General features: G+C 38.6%; 1 protein-coding gene across 2 annotated transcripts in view; it reads left to right on the forward strand.

Annotated features, from left to right (window-relative positions):
• SPATS2 (spermatogenesis associated serine rich 2) overlaps positions 1-23,292 on the forward strand; it is a 146,658-nt gene that overhangs the window by 53,287 nt on the left and 70,079 nt on the right. For both annotated transcript variants that reach the window (XM_059403035.1, XM_059403036.1), the window contains exon 2: positions 19,476-19,747. In XM_059403035.1, coding sequence (XP_059259018.1) covers positions 19,723-19,747 — 25 coding nt within the window. In that variant the 5' untranslated portion in view covers positions 19,476-19,722. The remainder of the gene's footprint in view (positions 1-19,475; positions 19,748-23,292) is intronic.

Genomic DNA, 23,292 nt, shown 5'->3' on the forward strand with positions numbered 1-23,292 from the left:
ATTTGTTTATTTATTTAAAGATTTTATTAGAAAGTGAGAGAGCATGAGAGTGGTGCAAAGGGCAGAGAGAGAAGCCAATTCCTCACTGAGCAGGGAGCCCAATGCAGGGCTTGAGCCAACGGCAGTTGCTTAACTGAATAGCCACGCAGGTGCCCCCTTCCTGAGTACTTAAATGGCTGCATAATCAATGATAATTTCGATTCGTAAAAGAGTTTGTTGGATGGTGGACTTTAGTAGGTGTTTAGTGTGGGAGGGGAAAATATCCAACGCAAAGAGAAACTTAAGTTTAAACATTTTGAGTTAATTTACAAGGTAGTAATGTAGAACAATTGTTACATATTTAAGTTCTAGAAATAAATGAGAATTCTGTTGTATCTTATTCTGTGATTTTGGGCAGAGGCTATCTATGCCATGCTGTTGTTTGCTTCAGGGGAAGACTTACTCCTGGAAATCCTTCATTTTTAGTCAGCTGTAGGCTGACAAGCTCAAGAGTTGGGGGAACTCCATCTAATTGAGAGTCATGGACCCATGTTCAATACCCTGTAATTTAACTGCTATTTGAGAAGTGAAGGACTGTGGTTGGGCCCTTTCCATTGAAATTCAGTTGCTGTTTTTCATTGATGTCTCTTCCAAAACACCTGTTCTGGGTTCCAAAGTGTAGGGATACAAAGTCCTCATTCGGCGGAGGGTCTCTGGAAGCCTCCTTGACCTATTGAAAATAAGCTTCGGAATACTATATTAGTGCTTTACAGTTTTGGGTCACATTAGAATTTACATGGGTGGGATGTGCATGGGGTCCTATCATCATGAGCATGGGGTGTCCAGTGATGAATTTATAAGGTATCCATTTGGTTCCCCAAAAGGTTGACCTTAAAGTTGGAACGGCCAAGAGTAACACTTTAGGCCATGATAATCCTGTGGTTTCAGTCAGTCTTGCCAGTTTGCTTTTCAGAATGCCTTTGGTATGTTCAGCTTTCCCTGAAGACTGAGGATGGTATGGACATGATAGTGTCACAATCTCTGAATAACCTTGTTAAACTGTTTTATAATTTGTCCAGTGAAGTGAGTGCCTTGATCACTTGAAAGTTTGCTTAGAATTCCCCATAGTGGGAAAACATTTTTTCTTAATTTTTAAAAGATATTATGTATTTATTTATTTATTTGAGAGAGAGAGCACAAGCAGGGGGAGCAGCAGGCAGAGATAGGAGCAGGCTCCCTGCTGAACAGAGAGCCTGATGTGGGGCTCCATCCCAGGACCCTGGGATCATGACCTGAGGAGAAGACAGAGGCTTAGCTAACTGAGCCACCCAGGCACCCTTCTTTTAAAAAAAAAAATAAAGTACAGTAACTTATTTATTTAAGAAAGAGAGACCAAGAGCATGCCTGCACATGAGCAGGGTAAGGAGTAGGGGAGAGGGAGAGAATCTCAGTTAGACTCCTTGTGAAGTGCAAAGCCCAACACAGGGCTCTCTCTCACTACCAGTAGGTAAGATCTTGACCTGAGTCGAAATCAGGAGTTGGAAGCTGAACCACCTGAGCCACCCAGGTGCTCCTGGGAAAACATTTTGTAATGATTTATTTGCTCCAGTAGCAGCATTAGCTTTCTGACAGGGGATAAAGTCAATCCATCTAGAAAATAGATATATCGTAACAGGTACATAGTGATAACCCATAGAAGGAAATAATTCAGTGAAGTCCAATTGTAAATTTTCTAATGGTTTGGATGGCAGGGGAGCAACCCCCAAAGCTACTTTAGTAGTTTTAGTTGGGTTATCTGATTAACAGATTAAGCATTGATTATAAACCCATTATGCCAATTTAGAACAATCACACCACCAATATTTTTTCACAATTTGGGTCATTTTGTTGATTCTTGGTGGATAGTCAGATGCAGTGCTCATAAGAGTGGCAGTTTGAGAAATTCAGAAAGCACCAGCCAGCCTTTTGGGCCTTCCAGGGTTCTCTTTTTTTTCATGAAACTCATATCCTTTATGGTGCCATTTTTATTTTCTCTTATTTGACACAACTTTCTGTCTGTTACACAAGCTGTCACAAGTAATGTGATTTGGATCTATCTTAGAAAGTGTATTTAAATTACAGAGTTTTGGTATATTAGGAATTTCTTGAATTAACAGCCTTAGCATGAAAGTTAATCATAACATTTCCCTGATATTCGGGGTGTGATTGGTGGGTCTGAGCCTCAGTTTTGATAATAACAACTTGTGAAGGTAATAACAGCGCAGAAAAGAAATCAGCAATGTGAGGTCTTTTTTTTTTTTTTTTTAATAGGTGTATCATTTGATGTTAAAAATCCTCTGTTTTCAGAGCATGCCAGCATCACGGACCACTCCGAAAGCACACCTACTGTCATTGTAAATATTTGCAGTTTTTCTTTTTGCTAATGTACATGCTCAAGTGAGGACATATAATTCTGCAGATTGGGCTGAGTTAAACAGAGGAAGGACTTCTCTTTCTGTTAATTCATATCGAGTGGTTGCAGTATATCCAGCTTGATATTTCCCTTTAGAATTTTTTGGCATAAGAGCCATCAACATAGAGTACTAAATCTGGATTGGCTAATGGAGTTTCTTATAAATTTGGTCTAGGAGTCAGGTTTTGAGAGACCAGATCAATGCAATTACTAGTTTCTTCTTTATTAGGTAAGGGTAGAAGGGTAGCAGGATTTAAGGAGTTGCAATGAGAAGGACACAGGAATAGAATCATCTTTTTTTTTTTTTTTTAAGATGTTTATTTATTTATTTGACAGAGAGAGAGAGAGAGAGAGCACATAAGTAGGGGGAGCTGCAGGCAGAGGGAGAGGAAGAACCAGGCATCCCACTGAGCAGGGGGCCTGAGGCAGGGCTCGATCCCAGGACCCTGGGACCATGACCCGAGCTGAAGGCAGATGCCCAACCAACTAAGCCACCCAGGCGCCCCTAGAATCTTATAACATGTTAGTCTCCTAGCTAAGAAATGCTGAGTTTGCTCAGTTAAATTTTGTATATCAGAAGAACTGGTAGGGCGCCTGGGTGGCTCAGTGGGTTAAGCCGCTGCCTTCGGCTCAGGTCATGATCTCAGGGTCCTGGGATCGAGTCCCACATCGGGCTCTCTGCTCAGCAAGGAGCCTGCTTCCTTCTCTCACTCTCTATCTGCCTGCCTCTCTGCCTACTTGTGATCTCTGTCTGTCAAATAAATAAAATCTTTAAAAAAAAGAAGAAGAAGAAGAACTGGTAGATTTAAAATATTTCTTTGAACAAGTTCTAAAGAGGATTCTACAATTTTAGCAGATGCAGCAACTGCCTGTGAGTGATTTGGCTGTGCCCTGACTAAGGCACCCAGTTATAAACCATAAGTTACAGGTGTGTTTTTTCTTCCATGTTCTTGTGTAAGGATTCCCAGTGTCAACATTCATGAATAATGTAAAATATTTGGTATAGTTAGGGAAGCCAAAGCAAGCTTTTAAGGACTGTTTCATTTCAGTAAAGGCTTCCTCATCTTTTGTTTCCTAAGGAAGCTGTTCCTGAGTATTACTTTTAGTTCATAGAGTGGAGAGACCAATAAGGAAAAACTAGTGACCCAGGATCACTAATATCTTGCAAGTCCAAGGAGGCCTTGGAGTAGTCTCTTAGTTGTAGGTCTGGAGTGATTTGGGATGACACTTACTCTCTCTGGAAATAGAAAGAGTCCTTTTCCTAATAAATCATGACCAAGGTAATTTGCCTTTTCTCGTGAAAACTGCGGTTTATCTTGAGAGGTCATATGGCCCTTGTAATGTAGCTAGCTGTTGCAGTTGAGTGGATTTCAGTTCTCTCTGGATGAAGAGCAAAGAAGTAAATCATTTACATACTGAATTCAGGGTAGAAAATTGGAGGAAATTGTAGCATACTTAAATCTTGATGTAGAACTTGTGAGAAATGTGATTCCTTGGGGCATAATTGTCTATATGGTGAATTTTTCCAAACAAAGATTGACTTTCCTATCTACTGGAATGCTAAAGAAGGCAGGGCATAGATCTGCAACCATAAACCATTCAGAATAGGTTGAAGTGTTGACAGTAGAGTATTTGGTTGGTTACTATAGGAAGTCTTAGAATTAACGGTTTTATTTATAGTTTGAAGATCTTGTGCAAACCTCCATCCTTGGCCCTGGGGCTTTTTTATGGGTAGGATAGGAGTGCTGGAAAGAACTGGTGCAGGGAATAGTCTTTGATTGAATTATTTTTTTTTAATTTTTATTTTTTATTAGTCCTTGATTTATTGAATCATCTGTAATGGGGATGAGCCCTTGTATGGCTTAGGGTTTTAAGGGATATTGGAGGCAGTTTTGGAAGAATTTTCGAAGGATCAACCTGAATTTTAATAGGGAAGGCACTCTTAAATTTTCCTGGATCTGTGGAAGAAGAAGCCCATAGGATGTTAAGGGCTTCAGGGAGGTCTACAATACTTGCTTCATCATGGAGTTTGTTGGCTTCTTCAGGACCATTAATTTGGGCTTATAGAACACATAATGTTTTGGAGTCTGGTGAGTCTGAAAATTCCAAAATAAATATATTTTGTCTCTTTATTTAGAAAGTAAATCTCTTCCCAGGAGATTTGAGGAGCACTGTCACATAAGAAGGGGATGCTGTGCAGAGAAGGGACCAAGGGTAAAGTTGTGGGCTCTGATAAAAGAACCGTTTGAACTTGATTGGCCACTGCCACCACCAAAACAATTTTACTACTTTGAGGAAGTTCTGGATGTGTCATGGTGAAGTTTAAAGTGGAAAGAGTGTGCTGGCACAGTATAGTTTTCTCCATTTATTTCAGATTTCATTTCACCCAGATGGTTCATAAGAATTACTGGGAGTAGCTTCCTGGGCAGTACCTTAGAGCCCCATCAGTGTTGATTATTACTCTTGAGAATTTAAAGGTTAAGTGTTCTCTTTCCGTGGATAATTAGGTTTTTGAGGGGACAGTCCCTTTATCAGTGTCCCTTCTGTTTACAGTATTGACAAGTATGCTTGTCAACTGGGGCAAAATTCTGCTGTGGATGGGACCTCTGGTTCATGGTAAGATCTTACTCTCAAGGGCATTATGAGCCTAGGAGGTTTGAGGGAAAGAATAAAAGATCAAACAAGTTGTTAGAATTAGGATAGGCACAGAGGGGTTATTTGGAGGGTCACTCAGGTCTTTAGACTCAGGGCTTTAGTCATAAGTTTAAGTTCTATAGTTGTTGAAATTGTAAGTCCATGAGTATATTTGCTTGATAACCCTTTTTCTGTTCTAAAATTCTTTTGAAATGCTCAGCAAAATGTTGGCGCTCCGAAAGGAGAGAAATCTCCCATTCTAATTTATGTTTCTTTATTAAATCAATTAAGCTCAGGGAGAAGCCCATTAACAAAATAAGCAGAAAAGGTGATATTAGCTTCAGAGTCCCTAAGGCCAGCATGCTGTCTAAATATTTCTCTTAAGTGAATTCAAAGGTCTGCAATTGTCTTATTTCTTTTCTATATACAGGAGTATATTAAGGCTCAATCTGTTCTCACAGGAAAAATACTGGGTGTAGCTTCAAGGAGCAATTGACCTACTTTTCTCTCTCTTTTTATTCTATCTTTTCAGGCATACTTGGTAGGGTCTTCAGAGTCTTTTTTTTTTTTTTTTTTTTTTTTGTCCTCAAAGACTTCAAAAGTGTCTTTCCAGTCTGCTGCATGGGACTACCTTTGAGCGTCTCCTGGACTTAGCACCAGTGAGTTGGGCAAATCCAGGAGCCTGGGTCATGAGCCCCAAGAATTATCTTAAATTCTTCTGTAAATTTAGTTTGATTCTTCTTTGGGTCTGGAAAATTGTTTATAATGGTTTAGAGCTCAGCTTCAAACCAGGGTTTAAACTCTGCTGTGGATGGGGCCTCTGGTTCATGGTAAGATCTTAACTCTCAAGGGCATGATGAGCCTAGGAGGTTTGAGGCAAAGAGTAAAAGATCAAACAAGTTGTTAGAATGAGGATAGGCACAGAGGGGTTATTTGGAGGGTCACTCAGGTCTTTAGACTCAGGGCTTTGGTCATAAGTTTTTCATTGTCTTATTGTAATGAATCTTTTAGACTATTTTGAGTCATTTTGCCTTCTCAAGTCCTCTATAAACCAATCAAAGAGTGCATTTCATTGTTTTAGGGAGATTTGGGATCTGCTTTTTTCTCATAGGTATCCCTAAGATGGATCCTTTTTTAAAATGGTAGGCTTCCCAAAATGGTCATTACAATTCAAAATTATCCTTTGTAACATCCCATTTTTTCAGAAAGGCTCAAAGCTCTTTCTATAGTGGTAATAAATGAAGAAGGAGGAGTTTTTTTAAGAGAAGAGAAAAAGAGGATTTAGACTAGTTGGAACTATCTCAGCCTTTAGGGCACTGGAAACAAATAATCTATAGGATCTTGGTAATTTTGTCATTGCCTGAAACCCAAGGAATCATGCACTTTTCCTCTTACAGACAGGAGGGTAGCTTACCAAGAAATTTCAAGAGAGACAGAAAGCAAATGTGCACAATAAAGTTGGAGAGCTTGTAACTCAGAGAGTAGAGCTCAAATGCTAGAGAGACTTAACCAAGAAGTCTATAGTCTGAGAGAATTCAGTGAGTGCACAGTGCTCTGTGGGTACCACGTATGGTTTGCTCACCAGCCTCAGGGCAGTGGGTCTATTGGCTTAAGATCCCACTTTTGACACCGTTAACAGTCAGAGTTCATTTAAAAAAAAAAAAATTAAAAGCAACAAATCCCTGAAGTAGTAGTAAAAGTTTATTGTGCACATACTAAAAAGACAGTTTGCAAACTGGGAGCACTCAGATCAGAACATGGAATGATGCTCAGAGGCATATTTTTATACAGCAACTTATATAATCTGAAGGCATTGAATGTTTATTCTTTTTTTTTTTTTTAAGATTTTATTTATTTATTTGACAGAGACTACAAGTAGGCAGAGAGGCAGGCAGAGAGAGAGGAGGAAGCAGGCTCTCCGAGGAGCAGAGAGCCCGATGCGGAGCTCAGTCCCAGGACCCTGAGATCATGACCTGAGCCGAAGGCAGAGGCTTTAACCCACTGAGCCACCCAGGCGCCCCGAATGTTTATTCTTTACAGTGACTGGTTACAATATTACAATTTTTGTTTGTTTTAAGATTTTAATTATTTATTTGACAAAGAGAGGGAAATCACAAGTAGGCAGAGAGGCAGGCAGAGAGAGAGTGGGAAGCAGTCCCCCCGCTGATGTGGGGCTTGATCCCAGGACCCTGGGATCATGACCGGAACCGAAGACAGAGGCTTTAACCCACTGAGCCACCCACGCTCCCCTATTGTTTACTTTTTTATTTTAATTTTGTTTTATTTAAAATAAATTAATTAACATGTAGTGTAATATTAGTTTCAGAGGTTGAGTTTAGTGATTCATTTTGTTCAGGTGCATATAACACCGAGTGTTCATTACATCAAGTCCCCTCCCTAGTCTCTGTCACCCAGTTATCCCTTCCCCTTACCAACCTACCCTCTAGTAACCCTCAGTTTATTTTCTGGAGTTTAGTGTCTCTTCTGGTTTGCCTCTCTCTCAGTTTTCATCATGTTTTGTCTTTCCTTTCCTTTCCTTCCCACATTCATCTGTTTTGTTTCTTAAATTCCACGTATGAGTGAAATCATATGGTATTTGTCTTTCTCTGACTTAACTTCGCTTAACATAATATCCTTTAGTTTCACCCACGTGGTTGCCAGTGGCAAGATTCATTCTTTTTGATGGCTGAGTAACATTCCATTATACACACACACACACACACACACCCCACATCTTCTTTATCTCTTTATCTGTTAATAGACACCTGGGCTCTTGCCAAATTTTGACTGTTGTGGACATTGCTGCTATAAACATTGGGGTGCATGTTCCCCTTTGAATCACTATGTTTGCATTCTTTGGATAAATACCTAGTAATGTAATTGCCGAGATCTGTTTTTAACTTTCTGAGGAACCTCCATACTGTTTTCCAGAGTGGTTGCACCAGTTTGCATTCCCACCAACAGAGTAAGAGTGTTCCACTTTTCTCCATTTCCTTGCCAACGTCTGTCATTTCCTGAGTTGTTAATTTTAGCCACCCTGACTGGTGTGAGGTGATATCTTGTTGTGGTTTTGATTTGTATTTCCCTGATGCTGAGTGGTGTTGAACATTTTTTCATGTGTCTCTTCGCCATTTGGATGTCTTTGGAAAAATTTCTGTTTGTGTTTCTCCCCAATTCTTGACTGGATTATTTGTTTTTTAGGTGTTGAGTTTGATGAGTTCTTTATAGATTTTGGATACTAGCCCTTTATCTGATAAGACATTTGATAATATCTTTTCCCATTGTATAGTTGCCTTTTAGTTTTCTTGACTATTTTCTTTGCTTGCAAAAGGAATCTTGATGAAGTCCTAATAGTTCATTTTTGCTTTTGTTTCCCTTCCCTTTGGAGACATGTCTGGCAGCCAAGGTCAAAGAGGTTACTGCCTGTATTCTCCTCTAGGATTTTGATGGATTCCTGTCTCACATTTACATTTTTTTTTGTCCATTTTGAGTTAATTTTTGTGTATGGTGAAAGAAAGTGGTCCAGTTTCATTCTTCTGCACATGGCTGTCCAATTTTCCCAACACCATTTGTTGAAGATACTCTCTTTTATCCATTGGATATTCTTTCCAGCTGTGTTGATGATTACTTGACCATAGGGTTGAGAGTCCATCTTTAGAGTCTCTATTCTGTTCCATTGATCTATGTTTCTGTTTTTGTGCCAGTACCATACTGTCTTGACGATTGCAGCTTTGTAGTAGAGCTTGAAGTCTGGAATTGTGATGCCTCCAGCTTTGGTTTCTTTTTTCAGCATTCCTTTGGCTACTCAGAGTCTTTTCTGGTTCCATACAAATTTTAGAATTGTTTTTCCAGCTCTATGAAAAATGCTGATGGTATTTTGATAGTGATTACTTTGAATGCATAGATTTCTTTGGGTAGCATAGACGTTTTAACAATATCTGTTCTCCCAATCCATGAGCACGGAAAGTTTTTCCATTTCTTTACTTCTTCCTCCATTTCTCTCATAAGTGTTCTGTAGTTTTCATAGTACAGATCCTTTACCTCTTTGGTTAGGTTTATTCCTAGGTATCTTACAGTTTTTAGTGCCATTATAAATGTGATCAGTTCCTTGATTTCTCTTTCTTCTCCCTTGTTGGTGTATGGAAATGCAGCTGACTTCTGTTGTTAATTTTGTTGTGACTTTGCTGATCTCCTGTATCAGTTCTAGCAGTTTTTGGGTGGAGTCTTTTGGGTTTTCTACCTAAGAGTATTATGTTGTCTGTGAAGAGAGTCTGACTTTGCTTATTCGAATGTCTTTTATTGCTTTTTATTGTCTGATTGCTGAAGCTACAGGATTTAAGTGTACTATGTTGAATACCAGTGGTGAGAGTGGACTTCCCTGTGGTGTTCCTGACCTTAGGAGAAAAAGCTCTCAGTTTTTCCCCATTGAGGTTGATACTTGCTGTGGGTTTTTCATATATGGCTTTTATGATATTGAGGTATGTTCCTTCTATCTCTACACTCAGAGAGTTTTTATCAAGAAAGGATGCTATAGGGGCACCTGGGTGGCTCAGTTGATTAAGCGTCTGCCTTTGATGCTTAATGCCTAATGCTCATGATTCCAGGGTCCTGGGAATTGAGCCCCACATCAGGTTGTCTGCTCAGCAGGGAATCTGCTTTTCCCTCTCCCTCTGCCTGTTGCTCCACCTGCTTGTGCTCTCTCTCTCTGTCAGATAAATAAATAAATTCTTAAAAAAAAAAAAAAAAGGATACTGTCCTTTGTCAACTGCTTGTTTTGCATCATTTGAGAGGACCATATGATTCTCGTCTTCCTATTCTTTCTTTTACTAATATGGTCTATCATGCTGATTGATTTGTGGATGTTGAACCACTCTTGCAGCCCAGGAATAAATCCCACTTGGTCAGAGGTGAATAATCCTTTTATGTACTGTTGGATCCTTTTAAGTTAGTATCTTGGCATGAATTTTTGCACCCATGTTCATTAGGGATATTGGTCTGTAATTCTTTTGGGATCAAGGTAATGCTGGCCTTATAGAATGAGTTTGGAAGTTTTCCTTCAATCTCTATTTTTTGAAACAGTTTCAGAAGAATAGGTGTTTATTCTTCTTTAAATGTTTGGTAGAAAAAAAAAATGTTTGGTAGAATTCTGCTGGTAGACCATATTGGTTTTTGGGAGATTTTTGACTACTGATTCAGTTTCTTTGATGGTTATGGATGTGTTCAGGTTTTCTATTTCTTCCTCTTTCAGTTTTGGTAGTTCATATGTTTCTAAGAATGCATTTACTTCTTCCGGATTGCCTAATTTGTTGGCATATAATTGCTCTAGTATTCTCTCTTAATTTTGTGTTGGTTGTGATCTCTTCTCTTTTATTCATGATTTTATTTATTTGGGTTCTTTCTCTTTTCCTTTTGGTAAGTCTGGCTAGGGGCTTATCAATCTTAATTCTTTCAAAGAACCACCTCTTAGTTTCAATGATCTGTTCTTTTTTTTTTTTTTTTTAATTTCTATATCATTGATTTCTGCTCTAATCTTTACTATTTTCTCTTCTCCTGTGGGTTTAGGCTCTTAAAAATAAAATCTTAAAAAAGTTTATGTTACCTGAATTTTCAAATGTATTGATATGAGGTTTTGTGTATTTTTGTCTTACATTTTTAATATCTGTGAGATCTATGCTGATTATTTTTTAAAATTCCTGATAGTAGTATTTATGCTTTAGTTTTTTTCCTTGACCAGTATTTCTGGAGGTTTTTTGCTGGGTCAGTAAATCATTTTTTTCCTCATAATTTTTTTTATTGCGCTAAGACTTTTAAAAATTATGGTAACATACACATAACATAAAATTGACCATTTTAACTATTTTAAAATGTACAGTTTCAGTGGCATTAAGTACATTTACACTGTTGTGCAACCATCACCACTGTCCATCTCCAGAACTTTTTCATCTTCCCAAACTGAAAGTTTGTACCCATTAAACACCAAACAACCATTCCACTCATACAGCCCTGGTAACGATCATTCTACTTTCTCCCTATGAATTTGACTAGTCTAAGTATCTTATATATGTAGAGTCACACAGTATTTGTTTTTTTGTGATTGACTTATTTCACTTACTATAAAGCCCTCAAGGTTCATTCATGTTGTAGCATGTGTCAAATTTCCTGAATAATAGTCCGTATTTCATAATTTTTTATTTCAAGTATGAGCACATAGTAATTCATGTTAAATACTTATTAATTGGTCAGTTAATGTATTTTTTAAGTTAGCAAGGGTGTTAGAAATTACTTTTTCTATATGCATGGAATCTCCTTTTATGGATTAGAATCAGTGAATAAAGTTGCCCTTAATTGCCTTGTTTTGTTTTTGCTTAATAGCTGCCTCTGTTCCCTTGAGCTACTTGCACATCTGTGCTTTGGGGAGATGGGAGAAATGGAGTTTCTGTGTTGGAGGTGGGGTGTGGATGAAATGATCAGTATTGTTTAAAACCATTACTGAAGAATTTATACAGCTGAGAATAATTTGGCTTGATTGAGTTTGGGTTACAGCCACCTGCATGAGGAGGAGAGTACAGACAACTCTTAACCACCCAGCTAGCAGTGAAATGGGAAGAGATAAACAGATATGTATTCTTACTCTACTCCTTTCAAGTCCTGTCTACTCCCACACTTAAACAGCTGCCACGGATGACTAATGTCATGCAATTTGGAGGGTCCTATGTCTTTTAATAGTAGTAAAGAGGAGTTGTGGTATCACATGGTTTCTTATTTTCCACTCAGAATGTATTTTGCATTTCCAAAAATTTGAGATGCCTGCTAGTTGGAAGAGCATGCAGCTCTTGATCTCAGGGTCATGTGTTTGAGCCCCACATTGGGTATAGAGATTACTTAAATAAATAAATTTAAAATAAACTTCCAGAAATTCTGTTTTATTCCAGTATCCAATTCTGTGTTATTCCAAATCGAGGTTTTAATTTTTTTTTAAAGAATTTACCTGTTTTTCTAAATGAAAAGTTCATTTTCCAAAGTAAAATTTATGGTGATCAGGCCTTATAATTATGGGAGAGTTTTTAGATTAGAGTGGCATATTGATTAGAAAGTTAGTGCCAATGAATAGACATTTGTTAAGAAAACAGACTTACAGAGAGGTCTTACATTCACATTTTTGACCTGAAGATATCATCTTTGTTTTTAATTATTTTTTAGAATGTATTAGTGTATTATTTTGGGTCTCCTTTTTCATATTCATTTATAAAGCTAATGGGAATGACATTTATTGGCAAACTCATGACATTGTAGAAAAGGTTACTTTCTTGCATCCAAAACCCTTTAAAAATCAGAAAAAATGTTTTTGTTTGAAACTTCCCATTTTCTTGTTTTTGGTTCATTATCATTATGCAGCTCTAGAGAGTTAGTGTTGGTAGGTTCTTTTTTTTTTTTTTAAAGATTTTATTTATTTATTTGTCAGAGACAGAGAGAGTGAGTGCACAGGCAGACAGAGTGTCAGAGGGAGAAGCAGGCTCCCTGCTGAGCAAGGAGCCCGATGTGGGACTCAATCCCAGGATGCTAGGATCATGACCTGAGTAAAAGGCCAACTGAGCCACCCAGGCGTCCCTGTTTGTAGGTTCTTTTTTGACACATTTCACTTTTCTTTTTCTTTTTTTAGATTTTATTTGTTAATTTTTTAGAGAGAGAAAGAGAGCATGAAAGTGGGGAAAAGAGTAGAGGGAGAGGGGGAGAGAGAGTATCCCAAGTGGACTCCATGCTGAGCGGAGAGCCAAATTCAGGACTTGATCCCATGACCCTGAGATAATGACTTGAGGTAAAATCAAGAGTCTGCTGCTTAACCAACTACACCACCGAGGTGCTCCTTGACATTTTTTTCTTGAACCTGTTTATGGGGTTACTGATTTGAAATAAATATTTAAAACTGAGAGTTTTCAGCTTTGATTTAATTTCTTGGAAAGGGGTCATTAAAAAAAGGGATTAAAAATTTTCAAAGAGATCTGTTTATACTGTTACAGTGTCAAAATATTAAAAAGTATATTTGAAAATTCTTAGTTTCCTATTTTTTTCAGTTTCCATTCTTCAGTGGTTCATCACTGTTGCAACTTTCTTTTTATCCTTTCAGATATACAATATTTATTTATATGCAACACAGTTTAAATATAGTTTTCTCCATCACATTCATTTAACAATATATTTTAGTATAACAATAATAATAATTTTATTTTTTTTTTAAGATTTTATTTATTTATTTGACAGAGAGAGAGATCACAAATAGGCAGAGAGACAGACAGAGAGAGAGATGAGGAGAAGCAGGCTCCCTGCTGAGCAGAGAGCCCTATGCGGGACTCGATCCCAGGCCCCTGGGATCATGACCTGAGCCGAAGGTAGAGGCTTAACCCACTGAGCCACCCAGACGCCCCAATAATAATAATTTTAAAAGACAGTCCCTACCTCTCTCTCCAGCCCATTCCCATTTCTAGCTTTCCATGGATATTCATTAGCATTTCTTTTGGTATTAACCTCCATATTTCTGAATAACATGGTTATACTGACTTTTTAGTCTTTTCAGGGGTGCTTGTCCTCCCTTTTCTCCTGGCTTTGTTGACAGATTTTTGTAACAATCTGTATTTCATTTGGTTAAGCATCTGCCTTTGGCTCATGACTGGGCTTGGGTCCCTTATCAGGCTGCTTGCTCAGCAGGAAGCCTGCTTCTCCCTCTGCCTGCCACTCCCCCTGCTTTTGTTCTCGCTCTCTGACAAATTAATAATAAAATCGTTAAAAAAAAAAAAGAATGATCAAGATAGTAAGAGTTGTAGTCATCAAGCAGTTTACATTCTATTGGGGAAGAAGGACAATAAAGAAATAATTTATATGCTAGGTAGTAATAAGGTATAGAAAAAATAGGACAGGGTAAGGGAATGGGAGTGTCAGGAACTATTGTTCTAGGCTTTTCTGAAGAGATGGTGCCCCCCCCAACCCCACAGGTTTATTCAGGCTGTTGGCAGAATTCAGTTTCGTATGGTTGTAGGGCTGAGGTTGTAGTACTGTTTCCCTGCTGGCTCTTGGCCCCAGTGTCATTCTTTTTTTTTTTTTTTTCACTTAACACCCCCCCCCTTTTTAAATTTAAATTCAAATAGCCAATGTATAGTACATAATTGGTGTTTGATGATTCATTAGTTGCATAACACCCAGTGCTTGTCAGATCATGTGCCCTCCTTAATGTCCATCACCCAGGTACCCTATTCCCCCAGCCACCTCCCTTTAGTAACCCTCAGTTTGTTTCCTGGAGTCAAGAGTCTCTCATGGCTTGTCTCCCTCTCAGATCTCTTCCCCTTCAGTTTTCCTCCCTTCCCCTGTGGTCCTTTGTGCTATTCCTTATATTCCATATATTAGTGAAAGCATATGCTAACTCTTTTTCTCTGATTTATTTCATTTAGCATGATACTCTCCAGTTCTAGCCGTGTAGGTATTCATCCTTTCTGATGACTGAGTAATAGTCCATTGTATGTATGAACCACATCTTCCTTATCCATTCATCTGCTGAAGAGCTCTAGGGGCCATCCGCACTTCAAGCCTCATGGTCCCTTTCAAAGCCAGAAATGATAGGTCAGATTCCTTTTATACTTCAGATCTCTCTGAAGTTTCCTTCTTTCACATTTCTCAGATGTTATCTTTCTCTTTTTTATTCTTAAAGATCTTATTTATTTATTTGAGAGAGAGTGCATGGGAGCCGGGGAGGAATGGAAAGAGGAGGAGAGAATCTCAAGCCAACTCCCAGCGAGTGCAGAGCCCGATATGGGGCCCAGCCTCACCATTCTAAGATCATGACATGAGCCAAAATCAAGAGTCCAAGGCTTAACTGACTAAGCCACCCAGGCGCCCTTCTCAGATACATCTTTCTGAACTCCAGCCAAAGAACCGCCCCCCCCTTTTAAAAGATTTTATTTATTTATTTAATTGACAGAGAGAGAGAGAGAGAGACAGTGAGAGAGGGAACACAAGCAGGGGGGAGCGGAAGAGGGAGAAGCAGGCGCCCCACTGAGCAGGGATCCAGACGAGGGGCTCAATCCCAGGACCCTGGGATCATGACCTGAGCCGGAGGCAAAGGCTTTAACCCACCGAGCCACCCAAGTGCCCCTGATTTCTATCTTCTTGTTGACATTTTTGGTTTGTTTGAGGCATTGTCTTTATATTTTTCTTTAGTCCTTTAAAGCTGGTTGGTTGTTTGTTTAGTTTGGCATTTGGACCTACTCAGAGGCCTTTTCAATTCCATGACTGTTTTTTTTCCCCTCTTCAGTTTGGGCCATACTTTCCTGCATCTTTACATGTCTCATAAGTTTTTGTTGAAACTAGACCTTTTTTTTTTTTTTTTTTAAGATTTTATTTATTTATTTGACAGAGATCACAAGTAGGCAGAGAGGCAGGCAGAGAAAGAGGAGGAAGCAGGCCCCCTGCAGAGCAGAGAGCCTGATGTGGGGCTTGATCCCAGGACCCTGGGATCACGACCTGAGGCGAAGGCAGAGGCTTTAACCCACTGAGCCACCCAGGCGCCCCGAAACTAGAACTTTTACATAATATGTTGTAGCGACTTTGGATTTTGATTTGCTTTTCCTTTGGAGGTTTGTTTTGTTTTGTTGCGTGGACTAAATCTGTGGAATGTTTTTCCAGAGTGTGTGGCTGCTAATACCTGCTTAGTGTTTTGTGGCTTTTTAATTTGTTTTTATTTTTAAGTCTGTCTTCCTGGAATCACACCTGTATCTGTATAGCTTAATCGTCAGTTAGCCACTTCTCAAAGATTGTGCTAAGCACATTGAACTAGTAGGGTTTCCACTTTCTGCCAGTAGATCTTTGAGTGTGAAGGGGAGTTCCTTCAAAATTCAGACATTTATTTAAAAGTCTGCTCAAACTTGTACTTTCCACTGGGCCCTCTCATGTTTTTTCTTCATCTTTTTGCAGGCTCCTTGTGGGTCCTCTCTGGTCTCTATAGTATGTATGGTGAGCACTTATCCTTTATAGCCTTTTTCCAGATTTCCCTTTCAATTCTGTCTAGTCTGCTGATCCATTGCAACTATGACAGCATCCTCAGGTCCCTTGTCTTGCTTGTTCATTTGCCACCAAGAAGACACGTTGTTACTGATCATGATGATGGGTATGGCTTTCTGTGCTTTGCTTCAAGGCAAGTCAGCCCTCTCTGTGACTGAGGCGGCTGGTTTTTATGGCTTTCACTACTTTGTAGAACTACCTTTCCCACTGACCTGGGGGTGATGGTAACAGCCTTGGGCAATAATGCCAGAGAGTCCTGCTCTTCTTACCCCAAATTCAGTAGGTCTTCATGAATAGCCACAGAGAAAGTAGCTTTGAGAAAAGACATGAAAGAGGTGAGGAATTATTTCATGTAGCTATCTAAAGATGAACGTTCCTGGCAGAGGGAACACTTTAAGGGCCTGAAGGTGAGAGTATATTTAGGGTATAAAAGGGACAGTGAAGAGGCCAGTATGGCTAGAATGGAGTACCTGAGGGGGAGAGTAGTGGGAAATTACGTCAGACAGGTAAAGAGAGGCAGATAAGCCCTTTTAGGCCACTGGCTTTTACTCTGAATGAAATGAGCTGCTGAGCAGATCTGCTTTGAGTAGCAGAGTTGAGACAGTTCGTCTTATCATTTTATTTTTTTTTTTTAAAGATTTTATTTATTTGCCAGAGATAGAGAGAAAGAGTACACACAAGCAGGCAGAGAGGCAGGCAGAGGCAGCGAGAGAAGCAGGCTCCCCGCCGAGCAAGGAGCCCGATGCGGGACTCGATCCCAGGACTCTGGAATCATGACCTGAGCCGAAGGCAGCGGCTCAACCAACCAAGCCACCCAGGCGTCCCTCGTCTTATCATTTTAAAAGCAGCTTTAGTGAAATGGAAGCTGAAGCATGGCAGGATAGAAGACTCAGGATGCTAGTTAAGAGACCATTATAGTCCTGATTATAGCAATGCAAGGGAGAAATGATTGTGGCTTAGATGAGGGTAGTAGCAGGAGAGGTAGTGAGAAGTGGTCCAGTTCCTTCTGGTAGATTGGAGGGGGGCTAGTGAACAGATTCAGATTGCTTATTTCAAGGAATTTCGTATCTGTGAATGCTTTTTTTGTTCCTTTTATTGAGTTCTATATTTTTTGAATTCGTTATATTGATTCTAATTATGCTCAGATTGGATCATTTTAATCCTCTAATATTATTTTCTCATTGCAATCTCTTTTTTTCTTCTGAAGGCTTTCCTCCCCTCCATTCAATTTTTATCTTTTTTGGTGGGGCTCCATGCCCAGCATACAGCCCAGTGCAGGGATTGAACTCACAATCCTAAGATCAAGGCCTGAACTGAGGTCAAGAGACGAACACTTAACCGACTGAGCCACCCAGGTGCCCTTCATTCTCTTTTCTTTAAGCTGAGGACATGAGGGTAGAGAGGAGCTTGCCATTGAGGAATTTAATCCTTTGTGATAGATCTATCTAAATTCTGTTCTTTCTTCTAAAATCTCATAAAGTGTTGGGGTACCTGGGTGGCTCATTTGGTGAAGCGTCTGCCTTCAGTTCGGGTCATGATCTCAGGGTCCTGGGATGGAGCCTGGCCTAGCAGGCTTCTTCTTTTTCTTCTGCCCCTCCGCCCACTTGTTCTCTGTCTCTCTTTCTCCCTCTCTCAAATAAATAAATAAAACCTTAAATTAAATAAAATTTCATAAAGTATTTTCTATCAGATCCACTCCATCCAGTGGTTAATTCCATCTAATTCCATAGGCTTTGGCTGATTCTCCCAATTTGGCTTAGTTCTCCAAAAGATAGCCGCAGAGGTTCAGCCAGTCTTTCCTCAAGTCCCATAATGGTTTGTAGAGGATCTTACTCTTGGAATATGATTGATAACATATTAGTTTCAGATGTAAAATCTAATAACTCAATATTTGTATATATTGCAAAATTATTACCACAGTTAGTCCAGTTAAAATTTCTCACTATACAAATTTTTTTTTATTGTGTTGAGAACTTTCAAGATCCACTTTCCTAGCTACTTTTAAATATGGAATATGGTATGAACTAGTCGCCTTGCTGTATGTGACATCCCTGTGACTTATTCATTTATAACTGGAAATTAGAATTGTTTCACCCCTTTTACCCATTTTTTCTACTACCCCTGCCTCAGATAACCACCAATCTATTCTATATATCCACGGAGGCTCTTATTCTTGGTGGATTTTTTTTTTTTTAACTTTACCAGGACTGTCTATTTATTCCTTTATTCTCCTCCATTCGTATTGGAAAGTATTCTACATAAGGTTGCTCTCATTTCCTTCTTGGGTTGCAGCTTGTAAAATGTTTTTTCTATCAGGTGTCCAGATATGAGTCCTTTGATCATTCTTTCTTTACCTAGAAATCTTGGTCATGTATTTTTTAAAGTTCAGTAATATATGGGAAAAAATGGCATTTGTATCTTTACAACTTGCTTCCTGCACTATTGACTAATTGAAATTTTGCTGTTTCCAGTTTTTCTTATTAAAATTCCTTTGTGCTTTCCCCATTCACCCACCCCCCTTCCCTAGTTTTCTTGCAGTGTATTTGAGCTGGAAAACATGAAGCGAGGTTAGATACAGGAAATCCTAGAGGCAGAAAAAAGACCCTTGATTTGGGCAGGAAGGGCAGGTGGTAAGAAAGATCTTATTAGGGAGTGATAAGCGGTAGTAAGATTTTTGAGATAGATACAAAAGATAAGAGTAAGACAACTTCTTTCTGCACTAAGAAGATGGTCTGATTTTAAGATTAAAGTTTCTTTTTTTTTTTTTTAAACATTTCATTTATTTATTTAACAGAGAGGGATCACAAGTAGGCAGAGACACAGGCAGAGAGTGGGGGGGAAGCAAGCTCCCCACTGAGCACAGAGCTGGTTGTGGCCTTGATCCCAGGACCCTGAGACCATGACCTGAGCCAAAGGCAGAGGCTTAACCCACTGAGCCACCCAGGCGCCCATAAAGTTTCTTTTTCTTTTAACTACAGTATAGTTAACATACCCTGTCACATTAGTTTCAGATGTATGATAGAGTGACGCAGCAGTTTCATACCACACACGGCGCTGATCACAAGTGCCCTCCTTAATCCCCATCCTCTATTTCATCCATCTCCCACCAACCTCCCCTCTGGTAACTGGCAGTTTGTTCTCCATAGTTCAGAGTTTTCTTGGTTGGGTCTCTTTCTCTAAGATTAAAGTTTCTTATGGAGCAAAATATTGTTTTTTATGACTACATTCTTTCTAGAGAACTTTTGTTTTAAGAGCTAGTTTTGTTTAGAAAAAACACAAAGTAAAACCTGTGGGTATCTGTTAGGAATTTTATCCAGATAGCTGTTACTATAATAGTGAATGTATTTGTGTGTTTTCCCTCCAGAATCTCCCTGGGGAAAGCGACATGAATATCTGCAATGATATTTCCTGACAAGAAGTTCATAGAAGAGAAGGAAAGGAGATCAACAGCTAATGAGCAGAATCTCCGATAACCACGATTTGGTATTGATCACCTCCAACTGCAGACTTCCGTTGCCTACTTTTAAATCAGAGATAACTACGGTCAGAACCCAGACAAGGCACAAGGATACTTCCATCTGTAGTTTTTGAGATCAAAGAAAGAAACCACAATGTCTAGGAAACAAAACCAGAAGGGTAAGATTACGTGTGGGCATAAATTGTTAAAAGCATAGTTGTGAAATAATGATCTGTATATTTTTAAAAGGTTCTCTTTAATGTGTTTTGAACAGTTACATTTTCCCTTACCCAGTGTGGTACTACTGATAGGTATAATTTATCTCTTTGTCTCGACTGCAATTAATTTTAGAACATTCACAACTTTATCTGTTGTCTCTTTAATTATCTATGTTGTGGATATTAGATTGTAGTTTTGTGTGTTACTACTTTGGGAGCTAATTCATATAACAGTTGCTTTTCTCCTTTTATAAACGAACTAAATTACAATATATTTACAGGAAAGCCAACTGCATCCAGAAAATACACTCTCTGGGGTATGAACATATGTTGGGGGCATGGTGGGAGATAACTTACTGCAGGATATTTTATATCCTGTGAGTTGATGTTTTTTTCATTGGAGACAGGAAATGAAGTAAGAGTAAATGTTTCCAGTTTTCAATTCCTTCTTTAGCTTTCCTTCCGGGATTATTACTCTAGCTTCTTGTCTAAAGTGAAATATAAGATACAAGGAATTAAGAAATACCAAGAATAGTTTCAAGAAGGGCAAAGACAATAAAGATTATAAAATCACTTTTTCACCTTTTTTAGATAGCTGCAAAAATGCAAAGGGACAAATTAAGCAGTAGCACTTGAACTATTATACATAACTGGAATATATTTGTTAAAAGAATGACCAGAGCGGGGCACCTGGGTGGCTCAGTGGGTTAAGCCTCTGCCTTCAGCTCAGGTCATGATCTCAGGGTCCTGAAATAGAGCCCCACATCGGGATCTCTGCTCAGCAGGGAGCCTGCTTACCCGTCTCTCTCTCTGCCTGCCTCTCTGCTTCCTTGTGATTTGTCTGTCAAATAAATAAATAAAATCTTTAAAAAAAAAAAAAAAAAGAATGACCAGAGCTATCCTGGCTTTTTTTCCCCTTCATTGAATTTAGTTTTCAATTTAAAGTTAATGTTCTTTAATTCAAAGCCCTGGTGTAGACCCAGGTGTCATGTGTTAATATGAAGGGAAATGCTTTTAAACTTAATTGTGACTTGGTAACTCACAAACCCCATTTTAAGAAAATAATATACCAGACAGAGCTGCTTGTGGTTTTGAAAGTATGTAGTTACTGTACTCATTGTATAGTAAATATGTATAAACGGAATCTGAGTTCTAAGGAGTGCTTACATTACTAGAGAACTATTTTATAGAATGAGATTATCAACTAAAAAGTTTTTATAACCAAAGTTTGTTTTTTCTTAATCCTCGTGATTCAGTTTGCTTTCTTCCCAGTTACATTCGAAACATTACCTGTTTTCCTCCAGAAATGAGAAATACTATAGTAAAAATAGGACTCCAGACTTTAAGATAAAACAATTTCATCTAAGAAGTTTAGCACTTAATTTTTCATTAAAAGGTTGACTTCAGCAGAATGCTTCAACCTTGTTAAAACTAGAGTCTTTAATTTGTGTCTGTATTGCCAGAGCTGTAAGAAGGATTCTTTGCTTTTTGTAATTGGTATTTAATTACTTTATATAAAATGAATTTGAAATTTTGACCATATCATAGGCATTAAGTGCTAACAAATTTTGATTGAACATAGTCTGGATTTACATGTAGTTGGAAACAAAAGAAAGTTTATTTGTTGTTAGGACTTTCGCTGAGATAAAGCTGTATGTATAATGTAGTTGAACAAAAAAAGTACAAAGTACTTATAAAAGTGTGGAGAGAAGCATTTAGTCTCTCACTGTTAAGTACGATGTTTGTTGTAGAGTTTTCATAGATGCCCTTTATCAGTTTGAGGAAGTTCCTTTCTATTCCTGTTTTGCTGAATTTTTACATGACTGGGGTGTTGGGATTTTTGTCAAATGTTTTTTCTGCATTTATTTCAGTCCTCCTCAAATAGGGATGATTTTGCCCCTTGGGGAATATTTGCCAATGTCTGGAGACATTTGTGGAGGTCCCAACTTGGTGGGGCAAGGTGCTACTGGTGTCTAGTGGGTCTAGCCCCAGGTGCTCTACACATCTGCAGTGCACACGACAGCCCTCCACAGCAAAGAATTGCCTGATCCAAAAGTCAATACTGCTGAGGAAACCCTGGTCTATTAATATAATCATGTGATTTTTGTCCTTTATTAATATAGAAAATTAATTTTAAAGGGGATAAACAATTCTGCATTCCTGGGATAAATCCCATTTGGGGGGCACATGGGTGGCTCAGGTGGTTAAGTGTTTGCCTTTGGTTCAGGTCCTGATCCCAGGGTCCTGGGATCAAGTCCCACATTGGGCTCCTTGCTCTGTGGGGAGCCTTCTTCTCCCTCTGCCTCTGCCTCTCTCTCTCTCTCTCTCTCTTTCTGTCTCTTATGAATAAAATAAGTAAATCCTATTTGGTCATTTTTTATGTTACTGGTTTCTCTTTGCTAATATTTTGGTACAAATTTTTAAAACTTACATTCATGAGGGATATCAGTCTGTAGTTTTCTGTTCTTGTGATGTATTTTTCTGGTATATGATTTATCCTGGAAGGTTACATGTATGCTTGAAAAGAATGTGTATTGATCTATTGTTGGGAGAGTGTTCTATATATGTTAGATCAAGCTGGGTGATCATGATGTAAGTCATCTATATCCTAACTTTTTGTTTAATTGTTTTGTCCTTTACTAAGAGAAAAGTATTTAATATTCAGCTACAATTGTTGAATTATGTATTTTTTGTTTCTGTTTTGTCAGTTTTTAATTTACATATTTGGGTACTCTTATTAAGTATATACATTTATAATTTTTATCTTGATAGATTGATTTTCTTATGAAATATTCTTTGTCTCTGGGAATATATCTTTGAAGTTTTAATTTTTCTGATATTAATATAGTAGTTCTAACTCTTATACTTACTATTTTCAGAAATTATCATTTTTATACCCTTTCCATTCAACATTTAATGTATTTATCAGCATGATTGGGTTTATCCCTGCTATTTGCTGTTCTCTACATCTTATTTTTTTGTTCCTCTGCTACTGTTTTATTGCCTTCTTTTTAATGTATTTTTAGTATATACTTATATTTATATAATTTTATTCTTCTTAGTGTATTAATTCCTCTGATTTTTAAAAAAGATTTTTTTTATTCATTTGAGAGAGAGAGAAAGCACAGGCCGGGGAGGGAGGAAGGGCAGAGGGAGAGGGAGAAGCAGGATCCCCGCTGAGCAAGGAGCCTGATACAGGGCTTGATCCCAGGACTCTGGGATCATGACCTGAGCCAAAGGTGGATGTTTAACTGACTGAGCCACTGAATAGGCGCCCCTATTCCTCTGATTTTTTTTAAAGCCTCCCTTCCTTCGTTCCTCCCTTCCTTCCTTTTATAGCTATTTCTTTTTTTTTTTTAAGATTTTATTTATTTATTTGACAGAAATCACAAGTAGGCAGAGAGAGGGAGAAGCAGGCTCCCCGCTGAGCAGAGAACCTGATGCAGGGCTCGATCCCAGGACCCTGAGATCATGACCCAAGCTGAAGGCAGAAGCTTAACCCTCTG

The sequence above is a fragment of the Mustela nigripes genome, chromosome 6 (assembly GCF_022355385.1).
Source record: "Mustela nigripes isolate SB6536 chromosome 6, MUSNIG.SB6536, whole genome shotgun sequence".
Lineage (NCBI taxonomy): Eukaryota > Metazoa > Chordata > Mammalia > Carnivora > Mustelidae > Mustela > Mustela nigripes.